Raw genomic sequence first — 14,673 nt, 5'->3', positions numbered from 1 at the left:
AACTACAGAGTTTTCATATAGTTGGGCAATGTCCGGATACTTACCTGAACTGACCTACAAACCTTTTGAGAAGTTTCCAGAATTGTGTATTCTAATGTGGCAGACTACAAATTCTGCAGCTTTTTTATTTGAGTTTTTAAATTAAATATGAAAATAAGTGATACAGTCAGTACCATTTACTGTGATATTATACTTCATTATACACTGTCACTACATTTTCTAGTTCTCTGTATAACAGCAACTTTATATACAATGCATAATAGAAGTTGACAAGAAGGAAGTGAGATTTTTGGCAGCTCGGAAGTGAAACAACTAACACTTTCAGCATGGGGGATGTGCACCAGACCATCTGGAATTGAGAGAGAAACCTGGTAGTTGTATGATTCTAATAAAATTATCAGAAGTGAAAGAGTTAACAATGTTGCTATTTAAACTGTCTGCTTTTGGTTTTGGAGTTCACAGATCCCAGACTTTCTGCAAACTCCAGTAGGAATTGTTGAATTGATTTATCCTTAATGTTTGCAAGATTATCGTTACAACTATCAGGATTAGATATTTAATTTTTCTATAAAGGAAAGCTTACATCTCATTGCACAATATCAGTGCAAGAGTTGGCCAGTGAATATATACCACAACCACCTCTGTAGTCAAACATAATAAATGAGACAGGATCCTGGACACAAAACACTGAACTAAAGCAACTTTCATTCTGCTAAGCATTAAAATACAGTCTAATAAGTACTGTTTTCTTTCACTGCTAGTGAATATGATTGTTTTGAATTCCAGAAAAACCTACATATACCAGTCACATAGGACATATTTCCTATTATCTATGTATTTCACATATACTCTCCTATTCATATAATACACATAGCATGAGACACATGTATAGTCTCACTGTATATCATGACAACATTGTTTTTACAGGACCATTTTCTAGATGTCATCCCAAATGTTAATGGAGTTTAAAGGTATCTTAGCTTATTTTGATCTGTTAATTTAAATTCTGTATTTTGCATATACATAGCACCTGGCTTCTCAGGGACTCAAGCGCTTTAAAAACAAAATCACAAGTTTTACCATTTTACAAACGGGGAAACTAAGGCTCAAAAAGATTGACACTATGTCACCAAAGAAGAGTCTGGAATAGAATCCGGCTCTGTCTCCCATCCTCGTGCTTTAACTGCTAGAGTTAGACAAACCAGCTAAAATAATGCTATTTACAGTTTCCACAGAAAATAATAAATATTGCTTTTATTAGAGAACAAAGTAAAGTATGTACCATCAATTTGCCAAAAATAGTAGCATAAGGGCATCAGCACAATCATGAAAAACAAAGGACCACTGATATTTCAACTGTAGAACCATTTGAAACTCTGAATTTGCACTTTATAAGAGTAGATGGTTACATTTTGATTAGTCTTGGTCTGTTACCTCTCTCTGAGTTTGGGGTATAAAACAATAAAAAGGCTTGATTTCCCTTGTTTGGAATAGATTAGAATTGCAATTTCACATGGTTTCTTTTTGACCCAAATACACGTTGTACGCTCAAGTATGTTTCAAAGGAAAACAAAATTTAGTGAATCTTTTAAAAAGCTGGTTGAATTTCAGATTGGTAACGAAGTTTTGAAAAAAACAGATGTGAAATGTTCTCAAGGAAATATAAACCACAAAGCTCTACTCAAGCAGTTCCAAAAGAGGTGCATTCAAACAAAATCTTTGGCTAAAAAAATAAAAATACCTCATTGTGTTTTTAACTGGAAAACTATTTTTATATTTGTGAAATAAATTAAGTTTTTACCTTATATCCAGGTCCTAACTGATGTATTGCAAATATCTGTGCTGGATTGAGTGCTTCAGTGAACACATATACTGCTCCAAGTTGACCACAAAACACTCTGTTTGCATCAGCTGTCTCTGAAGAGCCAAGAAAACATTTATCATAGCTCTGTATAAAAAAGAAGAAATTTTAATGAATTTAAAACACTTGGGGAATATTCAAAGAAACAGTCCTTGTTTATCTTTTAACGAAGAACAAACTAGTTTATTATTGAATAAAGTAATATCAAGAAAAGAAAAAAATCCAACTTTAATTAGTGTAACCCTCTCTGGAGCTGGTTGTTTCAGTCATATTACTCTAAGCCTCAAGGAGACTCTCCTGTGTACAACAGCAGTAATGGTTACAAAGGCTGAGGACTAAGTTTCCCAAATTGCCTAGAGTTCAGGGTGAAGATTGAACAAGTTGAAAGCTACTACAAGAACCATTCATAAACTCTGAGACAAAGGGTTTTGTTTTACTTTCGGTTTTGGCTATTGTTGGTGTTGGGTGGACCAGAGAGAAGCATCACAGCCTGGAAGGTCCTCATTAAACTACTCAGTTCCTACCCAAAGGGAAACTTTGAACTCTGTTGGTGGTTACTGCATTGTTAAAGGATGTCAGCCCATAAGACCAAGTATGCAGGAGGCTGAGGAGGAATTCCAGGTCAGACTACCAAGAGCCAACCTAATTTTCTACTGGACTCCAGACGAGTGAGCCTCAGGAAGAAACTAACCTTTTAGGGGTGAAGACCTCATAAGGAATCCTATGTCTATTTATTTTATTTGTGAGTTTTAAGCCAGCCAACAATTACAGTGCTGCATCACCCAGTAAAGAACTGATTCTCAATTCACTATCTGCCTAGGTGGGCTTTGGGAGGGAGCAGGGAGGTTTGGGCCCATTGTAAATGTTGGGAGGAGAAGGGTGTAAGATATTGTTATTTTATTATTCTAGTTACTTCTTCTCTTTCCTTATCCCTTATACTTTGTTCCCTGTACCTAATAAAGTTCCCTCTGCTGTTTTACTGTTACTTTGGGAATAGTGATAATTTTATTTTTTGCATATTGGACTACTGTCCTAGTATATTATTTGGTAGTAAACATTTTCCCAAGGGAAAACCTGCTTGTGTTCCAGGCACTATAGGGGGCACCTTTGGTTGGAGGCACCAGGTTCCAAGATAGAGAACTCAGGACCCAGACTCCTAAAGTGAGAAGAGAGAAATCACTCCAAATAGCAAGGAAAAGGCTTACGCCACGCCTCAGGGCTGGGATTACATTAGTTATTACAAGCATATTTATATGATGACCGATTGCCATGGTTGGTTTTCATTCACATTCTTCTTCCAGTAGTAAAAACAAATAGCCAATTCAGCAAGTATCAAGCATTCTCCTACATTTGGACCCAGAACACATGAAATATTCAAATCTGTCTCCTTTTATTCTAGAACTGTAAATAGGTATTCAGTCAAAACTACACACTGGTGTTCAATGAATTAAACAAACAGCTTCTTCCTTGCATATTCTTTCTGAGTTAACAAGGAAAATAATTAAGTGTTTATCATACTGAATGGAAAATTGTACAACACACACACATACAGAGAATGAGGAAGTTGCCATACAAACTGTAAGAGGCTAATTAATTAAGATGAGCTATTATCAGCAGAAGAAAAAAACGGTTGTAGTGATCATCAAGATGGTCCATTTAGACAGTTGACAAGAAGGTGAGAGTGACTATGTTTGTATGTATACTGTGTTAAGTATCCTCATACCTTCATCTCAACTAAGGGGGCCATCTTGATGATCACTACAAAAGTTTTTTCTCCTGCTGATAATAGCTCATCTTAATTAGCCTCTTACAATTTGTATGGCAACTTCCTCGTTCTCTGTATGTATATATATATCTTCTTACTATATGTTGCATTCTATGCATCTGATGAAGTGGGCTGTAGCTCACGAAAGCTTATCCTTCTTGCTATATGTTCCATTCTATACATCCGATGAAGTGCGCTGTATCCCACGAAAGCTTATGCTCTAATAAATTTGTTAGTTGTTAAGGTGCCACAAGTACTCTTGTTCTTTTTGTGGATACAGACTAACATGGCTGCTACTCTGGAAACTACTCAAGATAGTTAAGTCCCAAGCAGACTGCGAAGAGTTACAAAAGAATCTCACAAAACTAGGTGACTGGGCAACAAAATGGAAGATGATCTAGCGGATCTTAAACATAAAAAAGAAGCTTACAAGAAGTGGAAGGTTGGACATATGACCAGGGAAGAGTATAAAAATATTGCTCGGGCATGTAGGAATGAAATCAGGAGGGCCAAATCGCACCTGGAGCTGCAGCTAGCGAGAGATGTCAAGAGTAACAAGAAGGGTTTCTTCAGGTATGTTGGCAACAAGAAGAAAGCCAAGGAAAGTGTGGGACCCTTACTGAATGAGGGAGGCAACCTAGTGACAGAGGATGTGGGAAAAGCTAATGTACTCAATGCTTTTTTTGCCTCTGTTTTCACTAACAAGGTCAGATCCCAGACTGCTACGCTGGGCATCACAAAATGGGGAAGAGATGGCCAGCCCTCTGTGGAGATAGAGGTGGTTAGGGACTATTTAGAAAAGCTGGACGTGCACAAGTCCATGGGGCCGGACGAGTTGCATCCGAGAGTGCGGAAGGAATTGGCGGCTGTGATTGCAGAGCCATTGGCCATTATCTTTGAAAACTCGTGGCGAACCGGGGAAGTCCCGGATGACTGGAAAAAGGCTAATGTAGTGCCAATCTTTAAAAAAGGGAAGAAGGAGGATCCTGGGAACTACAGGCCAGTCAGCCTCACCTCAGTCCCTGGAAAAATCATGGAGCAGGTCCTCAAAGAATCAATCTTGAAGTACTTGCATGAGAGGAAAGTGATGAGGAACAGCCAGCATGGATTCACCAAGGGAAGGTCATGCCTGACTAATCTAATCGCCTTTTATCATGAGATTACTGGTTCTGTGGATGAAGGGAAAGCAGTGGATGTATTGTTTCTTGACTTTAGCAAAGCTTTTGACACGGTCTCCCACAGTATTCTTGTCAGCAAGTTAAGGAAGTATGGGCTGGATGAATGCACTATAGGGTGGGTAGAAAGCTGGCTAGATTGTCGGGCTCAACGGGTAGTGATCAATGGCTCCATGTCTAGTTGGCAGCCGGTGTCAAGTGGAGTGCCCCAGGGGTCGGTCCTGGGGCCGGTTTTGTTCAATATCTTCATAAATGATCTGGAGGATGGTGTGGATTGCACTCTCAGCAAATTTGCGGACAATACTAAACTGGGAGGAGTGGTAGATACGCTGGAGGGGAGGGATAGGATACAGAAGGACCTAGACAAATTGGAGGATTGGGCCAAAAGAAATCTGATGAGGTTCAATAAGGATAAGTGCAGGGTCCTGCACTTAGGACGGAAGAATCCAATGCACCGCTACAGACTAGGGACCGAATGCCTAGGCAGCAGTTCTGCGGAAAAGGACCTAGGGGTGACAGTGGACGAGAAGCTGGATATGAGTCAGCAGTGTGCCCTTGTTGCCAAGAAGGCCAATGGCATTTTGGGATGTATAAGTAGGGGCATAGCGAGCAGATCGAGGGATGTGATCGTCCCCCTCTATTCGACATTGGTGAGGCCTCATCTGGAGTACTGTGTCCAGTTTTGGGCCCCACACTACAAGAAGGATGTGGATAAATTGGAGAGAGTCCAGCGAAGGGCAACAAAAATGATTAGGGGTCTAGAACACATGACTTATGAGGAGAGGCTGAGGGAGCTGGGATTGTTTAGCCTGCAGAAGAGAAGAATGAGGGGGGATTTGATAGCTGCTTTCAACTACCTGAAAGGGGGTTCCAAAGAGGATGGCTCTAGACTGTTCTCAATGGTAGCAGATGACAGAACGAGGAGTAATGGCCTCAAGTTGCAGTGGGGGAGGTTTAGATTGGATATTAGGAAAAACTTTTTCACTAAGAGGGTGGTGAAACACTGGAATGCGTTGCCTAGGGAGGTGGTGGAATCTCCTTCCTTGGAAGTTTTTAAGGTCAGGCTTGACAAAGCCCTGGCTGGGATGATTTAACTGGGAATTGGTCCTGCTTCGAGCAGGGGGTTGGACTAGATGACCTTCAGGGGTCCCTTCCAACCCTGATATTCTATGATTCTATGATTCTATGAAATGCAATGTTGATAAATACAAAGTAATGCACATTGGAAAACATCATCCCAACTATACATATAAAGTGTGGGGTCTCAATTAGCTGTTACAACTCAAGAAACATCTTGGAATCATTCTGGATAGTTCTCTGAAAACATCCGCTCAATGTGCAGCGGCAGTCAAAAAAGTGAACAGAATGTTGGAAATCATTAAGGAAGCCATAGGTAACAAGACAGAAAATATCATATTGGCTATATATAAATCCATGGTATGCCCACACCTTGAATACTGCGTGAAGATGTCATCACCCCATTTCAAAAAAGATATATCGGAATCAAAAAAGCTTCAGAAAAGGGCAAAAATGATTGGGGTATGAGGAGAGATGACTAACAGGGGATATGACAGAGATCTATAAAACCATGACTGGTGTGGAGAAAGTAAATAAGGAAGTGTTATTTACTCCTTCTCATAACTAAGGCTACATTTTAGTCATGGATATTTTCTGTTGAAGTCATGGACAAGTCAATGGCAGTAAATAATAATTCACATCATGTGACCTGTCCATGACTTATACTATATACCCCTGACTAAATCTTGGGGGCAGGGGTGGGGAGCAGCCCAGGGGTGTCGGTGGAGGGGTGGGGGTGGTCTGAGGGTGCTGGATGGGCAGCCCAGGTGCAGTACAGGTGCTGGGGGGAAGGGGGCTGGCAGGCTGCCTACCTGGCTCCGCACCTCCCTGGAAGTGGCGACATCCCCCTCTCTCAGCTCCTATGTGGTGGCATGGCCAGACAGCTCTGCACACTGCCTCCACCCAGACCACCAGCTCCGCAGCTCCCATTTGCTGGGAACCACAGCCAATGGGAGCCGTAGGCAGAGGCAAGGAACTGGGGGACATGTTGATGTTTCCGGAGAGCCTCCCGAGGTAAGCACCGCCCAGAGCCCTCACCTTCTCCCGTGCCCCAACCCCCAGCCTGTGGAACTCCTTGCCCTAGGGTGTTGTGAAGGCCAAGACTATAACAGGATTAAAAAAAGAACTAGATAAATTCATGGAGCATAGGTCCATCAAGAAACCATTGGCTAGTACAAGTAACCATTTCCAGTGTTTTTCTGGTGTTTACTGGATGAACACCAATTTCTTCTAAAAAAAATCACTGCTGTTTTTTCAGAGCTAATTAATTAAAATAAAAAATCAGAAGCCTTGTATACATTGTACAGCATCTAAGACAATGGAGCCACAACCTGACTGTGCCCTTTAGGTGATACAATGTAAACAATATCATTTAATAACATGGTGGATAAAATACTTGTTTTTTAAATTAAAGATTTTATTTACACTATTTTTATTTAAATCAAATAAGTTTATTTTTAAAAATAAACCTGCTTAAAATTCAATATAAAAATATGATAACATATGACAAGGTATAAATTTACTATATATTCTATAGATCAGAAGAGACCACAAGGGTCATCTAGTCTAACCCCTGCCAAGACACAGGATTTGTTGTGCCTAAACCATCCACGACAGTCTCCTTTTGAAAACCTCCAACCTCCCAAGGCAGTCTGTTCCATTGTCCTACTGTTCTTACTGTTAGGAAGTTTTTCCTGAGAATTAATCTAAATCTGCTATACTGTAGTTTAAACCCATTGCTTCTTGCCTTGCCCTCTGCGGCAAAAGAGAACAACTGTTCTCTTTTTTATGACAGCCTTTCAAGTATTTGAAAGCCACTGTTCTGCCCCCTCAATCTCCTCTCTTCCAAACTAAACATACCCAGTTCCTTCAGCCTTTGCTCATATAGCTTGCATTCCATCCCTTTGATCATCTTTGTTGCTCGCCTCTGGATCATTTCCAGTTTCTTCACATCCTTTCTATATATTGGTGACCAAAATTGGACACAGTACGCCGGACGAGGCCTAACTAGTGCGAAGTACAGCAGTACTGTCACCTCCCATTTCTTGCATGCTATGTCTCTCATTAATGCAACCTAAAATTGCCTTTGCTTTTTTTTTGCAACAGCATCACATTGCTGACTCATGTTGAAGTTGTGATCTGCCACAACTCCCAGATCCTTCTCAGCAGTGCAAACCAGTTATACCCCATTCTATATTTGTGCATTTGTTTTTTCTTCCCTAAGTGTAGCACCCTACATTTGTCTTTGTTGAACTTCATTTTGTGGCTATAGCCCAGTTGTCCAGTTTATCAGGATCCCTCTGAATTTTAGCTCCATCCTCCAAAGTGCTGGCAACCCTCCCCCATAGCTTTGTGTCATCTGCAAATTTGATCAGTATGCTCTCTATTCTTACATCTAGGTCATTAAAGATGTTTAAGAACATCGGTTCCAGAACAGATCCCCACTTGAGACCTCCTTCCATTAATAGTTACTCTGTTTGTGGCTGTTTAACCAATTATGTATCCACTTGGTAGTTGGCTAAACCTGCATTTCCCCAGTTTACTTATTAGAATGTCATGAGAGACTGTGTCAAAGCCTTGCTGAAGTCCTATATATTATGTCCACTGCTTTCCCCCTATCGACCAAATCAGTTACCCTGTCAAAGGAGGAAAATCAAGCTGTTTTGGCATGATTTGTTCATGGGTAAATCCATGCTGGCTGCTAGTGATTAGCCCTTCATCCTCCAGGTATTCGCAAAATAAATGTTTTATACATTGTTCTAGTAGCTTCCCTGGTATCGAAGTCAGGCTGTACGGTCTATACTTCCTGGGCTCCTCCTTTTCCCCCTTTTAAAGATGGGAACTATTTTAGCCCTTCTCCAGTCTTCTGGGACTTCTCCTTAAGTCACATCAACTACAGCCACTGCAGTCCACACTATGTTCGGTCAGTGGTACATGTCCTCACCAGGAGCGCTTGCACCGACAGCCCTCAGCCCTATGCAGCAAAGACGCGATGTAAGCAATACAGTGTCTACACAGACAAAGCACTGACCTAATTACATTGGCTTAAGCACTACAGCTCTCATGGGCCTGGAGTTATGATGTCAGAATAGTGGGCGACTTACATCGGCGGGAGGGATATTTTAGTGTAGACGCTTACAGAGTTAGGTCAATGTAAACTGCCTTATGTCCACTTAACTCTGTAGTGTAGACCAGGCTTAAGTCCACAGCAGACTACTGCTGCACAGATTCATACCCCAGCTTGCCATGAACTAAAGTTGGTGTAGAGAAACCCACAGGCAACACATCTCGAAGAACATCAATTACTATAAGGTAAATAACCTCTTTTTCCTCATTGAGTTTATCTAGGACTTCCACTCTTAGAGACTGAAAAGCAGTTTACAGATGGAGGTGGGTATTGAAGTCTTACATAAAGACAAATCTAAGTACTAATCTATCAAAGCCTTTATCTATTCAAGTTGCCGGTCCAATTACATAATGTTTTCTGAAAGTATGAACAGAAGCTCATGTCGCTGCCTAACAAATTTCTAAAATGGTGGTATTATTAAAGGAAGTTCAATGGGGATTACTAATTACTAATGGGGATCCTGATCTGAAAGCATAAAACACAATTTAATGTCTTAAAATTCAATTTGAAAGCTTCTGAGAATATATCTGTTTACCTTTAACTCTTGGCATATGCCATAATAAATTTGGAAGAATGCCTAAAAGATTTAGTTCAATTTAGATAAAAGGCTAAAACTCTAGATATATCTAAAGATTGCAGCGCCCTTTTCATTCTACTGGCACGAGGTTTTGGGCAAAATATGGTCATAGCTTCCTTCTGACTTGAAGGGTTAACAGCAACAACTTATCTCTGGTTGACTATATACCTTTTCAAGAGGATTGCAGCAGCTCTGGAAATACCACTTGAGTTGGTATCTAACAAATATCATAAGCTTTTAGATATTGTATATTCCTTTGCTCATGACAGGGTAGCCATACCCTAAATGACTAGTTATGAGAACGAGTGCACGCTTTAACTCCAACCCCACCAATTATTGCAGTTACATCAAAGAAAGCTGATAGGACATATCAAATTCCCAGTGAGAACTTTGAAACATTTTATACCCATCCATTGCCCACCTCTTTGGTGGTCATTGCTGCTCTACAGCATACAAAGCAGCACCTTATAAAATGACTCCCAGGAACAAGGAGCCTGTGGGTATGTCTCTAATGCAATTAAAAATCTATGGCTGGCCCATGCCAGCTGACTTGGGCTTGTGGGGTGTAGATGCTTGGGCTGGAGCCTGGGCTCTGGGACCCACCCCCTTTACAGAATGCCAGAGTCTGGTCTCCATCTTAAGCCTGAACATCTGCAATGCAACTAAACAGCTCCTTAGCCTGAGTCCCACAAGCCTGACTCATCTTGGGCCAGGCTAATTGGTGTGTAGACAATCTTCTGGGTAGAAAGAGGTATTCCTTGGCTGTACTCCAAACAAGCATTTGTTACTATCATGCTCTTCTATCTAGATATGATTGTCTGTTGGCAAAAACCGTTGGCATTTTTTGATAAAGCACCTCAGGAATCTCAACAAGAAATGCACAATTTTGTTAAAGAAGAACTTTTAGTCTCCAGAATTGCTTTACAAACAGCTACAGACGCAGCTGACACAGCTACCTGTTCAGTTGCATTGGTGATAGTCATGACAAGAGCTTCATGACTTCAGTCCTCTGGCTTTCCACTTGATGTTCAGAATACAGTGGACGAGTTACCCTTTGAAGGAACAAATTTATACAGTCCCAAGACTGCTAATTGCTGATTCATTGCACACTGTGAAGGTTTCAAGAGCTGCCTAAAAGATCCTTTTTTAAAAGATCCTTGGAATTTATACTTCACAAATCAGAAAGAGACCATATAGAGAGCCTAATTACCAGTGACTATAATGCTTCACAGAGGTACTCAAGATTGTGAGGAACCTCGTTATCTCCCAGCTTTAGCATCAGGAAGCCTTGTCTGTGCCTGCTGTGGGTCAGCTCCTCAACTCCATTGGCCATGGACAACACAAGCACTCCCCTCTAGGCCTAAAAGGTCCCAGGGTCACTCTACAAATTAACAATCTGCACACCCCATTACCAGTACCTAACAACGTTAAACCTATCTCAAAATACTAATTAAAACTAAAATACTAACAAAGAATTAATCTAAAGCTAACTGACTAAAACAAATATTTACAACAGACTAAACTAATGAGTTTAAAACAAAGATAATGGACTGCTAAAACGTTCTGCCTGTAGCCTAAGGCTGCATTAGAAGGAACTGAGTAGCAGTTGGTCTGCACTACCCTTTTATTCCCTCGGGGGATCAGCTGTGGGGCAGGCATTCCATGAGCATGGAAGGATGGACAGGGGACAGCTAGCAGGAAAAGTTTCTGATTTCTGGCAACAGGAGGCACACAATACCATGAGTGAACGGCGTGTAGACTACCACATGAAGAAGTGCTATTTTAACTAAGCTAAGTATTCTGTTTACAGAGTTAGAAGGAAAATAATGGTCTTTTTAAAACAAATTAAATGGTTTTCCTCTTTCCCCATTCCTTTTGAATGTTCACTTCCCATTTATTTGCCTGCTCAAAAAGCTGACATCAAATTAGGAAGGAGGGGTTTATTAGCTTGTGTTTCAATGAAGGAGTCTAATTGGGTTCTAACTATGTCAAGTTCCTCTAAAATTAAATTATTAAAATTAACTCAATTAACTTATCTCCTTTTCTCAATGGCTTTGGTTGCTGCTGGGACTTTTTTTTTAAATACAAAAAGCATACAAAGCAATATTTCCTCTTGTGTGCATTAAGATTCCAAATCATGAATGAAAAACAATTTATTTCCAGAAAGAATATTTCATTTACAAATTCTATAAAGACTATCTTTAACATAACTTGAGAATCACCAATTAGCAAAAGCTGTGGCACTATATTTACCTTCTAATCAAAGGGATAGACATTTGATTGAGTCATACAATTAGAGATACACAGCCAGATTTAATAATAGAAAAGAGAAATATGACTATTCTGGAAAACAGATTTGATGAAAAGACCCCTTACGTTTGGATTCTGTACCATTCAATCAGTAACATGTCCTGAAATCTATGCAGATGAAGTAAGAGAACGGTTAATACATTTGCCAAGAAGATCTATATAGAATTGAACATCTTGAGCAAGAAAATCTTTGCATATAATTAAAAAAAATTAGCTCCACTGGGAAATATATTCTAGAAATCTTATGTTCTATGTATCTTTTCATCCATGAACAATTATATATGTAAAGTAATACCTTATTATTTAAGGCAGTGGTTTTCAACCAGGGGTCTGAGGCCCCCTGCAGGGCCATGAACAGGTTTCAGGGGGTCCTCCAAGCACGATCAGCGTTAGATTTGCTGCGGTCCAGGGCAGAAAGCCAAAGCCCCACCACACAGGACTGCAGCCTGGGACCCCAAGCCCCACCACCATGGGCTAAAGCTTGCTACCCCTTAACGCTATGGCCTGGGTTTTATATGCAGAAAAACAGTTGTTGTGGCACAGCTGGGCTGTTGAGTTTCTATAGCATGTTGCAGGGGCCTCAAAGAAAAATGTTCAGAACCACAGATTTAAGGTGGCAAGTACTGCCTGCCATTTAGAAAGAGGATTATTTTATGCTGCTAGGAAGCTTCTACCATTGCTCCCGTGCTGATTAAGAAGCATGTTGTCTCAAAGTGGGTGATGAGAAGGATCTTTGCAGGAAAAAAAGATAGCAAAGAAGAGTCGGAAAGGTGGATTTCTCAAAGTTCAAAACCCTTCTCAAAATCTGCTGGGGATGAAGGTAGTTTAAGGTATTTATATCTGAATCCTTCCTGCATTGTCAGACGTCACTTATGCCAGAGCATGAACAAGGCTCTGGCATCCCTGGAGGAGCAAGCGGGCCAGGTGGTGGGGTATGAAAGGAGCCACTGTGCCAGACCGAGGGGTGCGGGAAAGGGGAAGTGGTGGCATAGGGGAAAGAAGTTGAAGAGGCGACATTGAAACTGTTGCATTGTGAGCAGAAAGGAGACCAGGCTGCACAGGGAAGGGGCAGTCACTCTCTCGCACACAGAATCTGGGGCGGTACAAAGTACAATCCTGAGCTCCACATTATGCTACATACTGCCCCACAAAAGTTTTTCCTGCCCTACCTGTTGTGTAGATCTGGTGCAATTAATATTTTTTAAAAGAAATACTGAGGATTAATGGTCATTTTTGCCATTCGTTTTCATAGTTGAAAGGTTATCAGCAGATACTGAGGCACAAAACCTTAAGAGAAACTTAAAATAATTGTCCTCTATCAAAATGGCCACTGCCTCCAATAGTTCCCAAGGAAAGCAAATTTCCTGTCAGAGAAGCTAGTACTTATGATGTCAGGAGGTGAAGAGGAGCTCTGTGAGAAGACATGTATGGAAGCAAGATCCATCTTTGCTAAGGGCAGCCTTCTCTCAGTCCCACTGAGAACAATATGAGATGGTCTTAAATTTGAAAGAGGGCAATTCTTCACGGAATCCTCTGTAGTAGAATATTATTCCTCAGTCTCTGCTGAAGCAAATTCCTTCAATTATGAAGAACAGCAGTAAACAATTACTAGTGATCTTAATAATGTCTTCAAATGTAGCTGATTCACAAGATTTCAATGAATTAACAAAGGCTACATCTACTCTATGAGCTAGGGGCATGATTCCCCAGTTTGTGTACGCATACCTGCACTTGCTTGATGAGAGCTGGAGTCAGTATAAACAGCATAGCTGAGGTAGCACCGGGAGCAGCAAAGGAGGCATGGCTGAGCCATGACCAACACAACCACTGGTTTCAGGTGGGTTTGTACTCCGCAGAGCTCAGCCATGACTCCACTGTTACTACCTGTGCTACTGAAGCTACACTTCTATTTATACTCATACAAGCTCATTAAGCAAGCGCAAGCATGTGTACACAAACAGGGGAATATCATCCTTTGATTGCCAAATAGGTTATGTCTCCACTACAATCAATTAGGCTAAACAGGCAAATAAATGACAAGCACAGGGATGGATTTAAATGGCAGGCCTCAAACTTTATTAATTTAACACCACAGGGGAGGGGTCACTATATGCCCATCCCCACTCTCACATACCTGGCATTTAACTGGGTTCAGAGTGGGGTTACCAGATCCCAACACAAATCAAGAACTTGGAATAGACCTTCCATGAGAAGTGGGAGGAGGGGGAAGAGAGTATCAAGGCGGGAACTGCAGATCACAAATATTTCAGGTACTCCCTTTTCCTAAAGGAACACTGTCCACCTACAAAATTCCAGCTTTCATTTACCCTTGGGAGCTGACCCTTTTAGTTTTTGTCCATACAGAACACCAGCCACAAATTGCAATGAGCTACACAGTCTTACCTTTCCTAATCATAAACTATCAAGCCTATTTCCCTTCAACCCAACCGGGCCTCCATGACTTTGTGAGGAAGGCAAAATATATCAGCAGAACTGGGTCAATTTGGCCCAGTGGACCAAACAGGCAGTGAGTCAGACTGCAGCTTCCTAAAGAACACAGCTCTTGTCCTACAACTAAGGGGAATGAGGAAGGGACTGCTGAAAACTGCAAGAGGCCTTTGAAAACCCCATGATGAGTTTAAATAGATCAGGATGAGGTGAAGGGGAGTATGAGAGCCAAACAACCCAGCCAATAGGAGGTGGAGGACATCAGGAGGAGAAGAGGCCTGGTTGCTGCTTCACCAAGCATGCACTCTCAATTCCACTTCACTTCCAGATGCT

General features: G+C 41.1%; 1 protein-coding gene across 5 annotated transcripts in view; it reads right to left on the bottom strand.

Annotated features, from left to right (window-relative positions):
* NBEA (neurobeachin) overlaps nt 1-14,673 on the bottom strand; it is an 843,583-nt gene that overhangs the window by 616,218 nt on the left and 212,692 nt on the right. For all 5 annotated transcript variants that reach the window (XM_077806446.1, XM_077806437.1, XM_077806454.1 and 2 more), the window contains exon 8: nt 1,802-1,948. In XM_077806446.1, the coding sequence (XP_077662572.1) occupies nt 1,802-1,948 (147 nt within the window). The remainder of the gene's footprint in view (nt 1-1,801; nt 1,949-14,673) is intronic.

Source organism: Eretmochelys imbricata, chromosome 1, assembly GCF_965152235.1.
Source record: "Eretmochelys imbricata isolate rEreImb1 chromosome 1, rEreImb1.hap1, whole genome shotgun sequence".
NCBI lineage: Eukaryota > Metazoa > Chordata > Testudines > Cheloniidae > Eretmochelys > Eretmochelys imbricata.
This window is presented reverse-complemented; position numbering and strand designations above follow the sequence as displayed.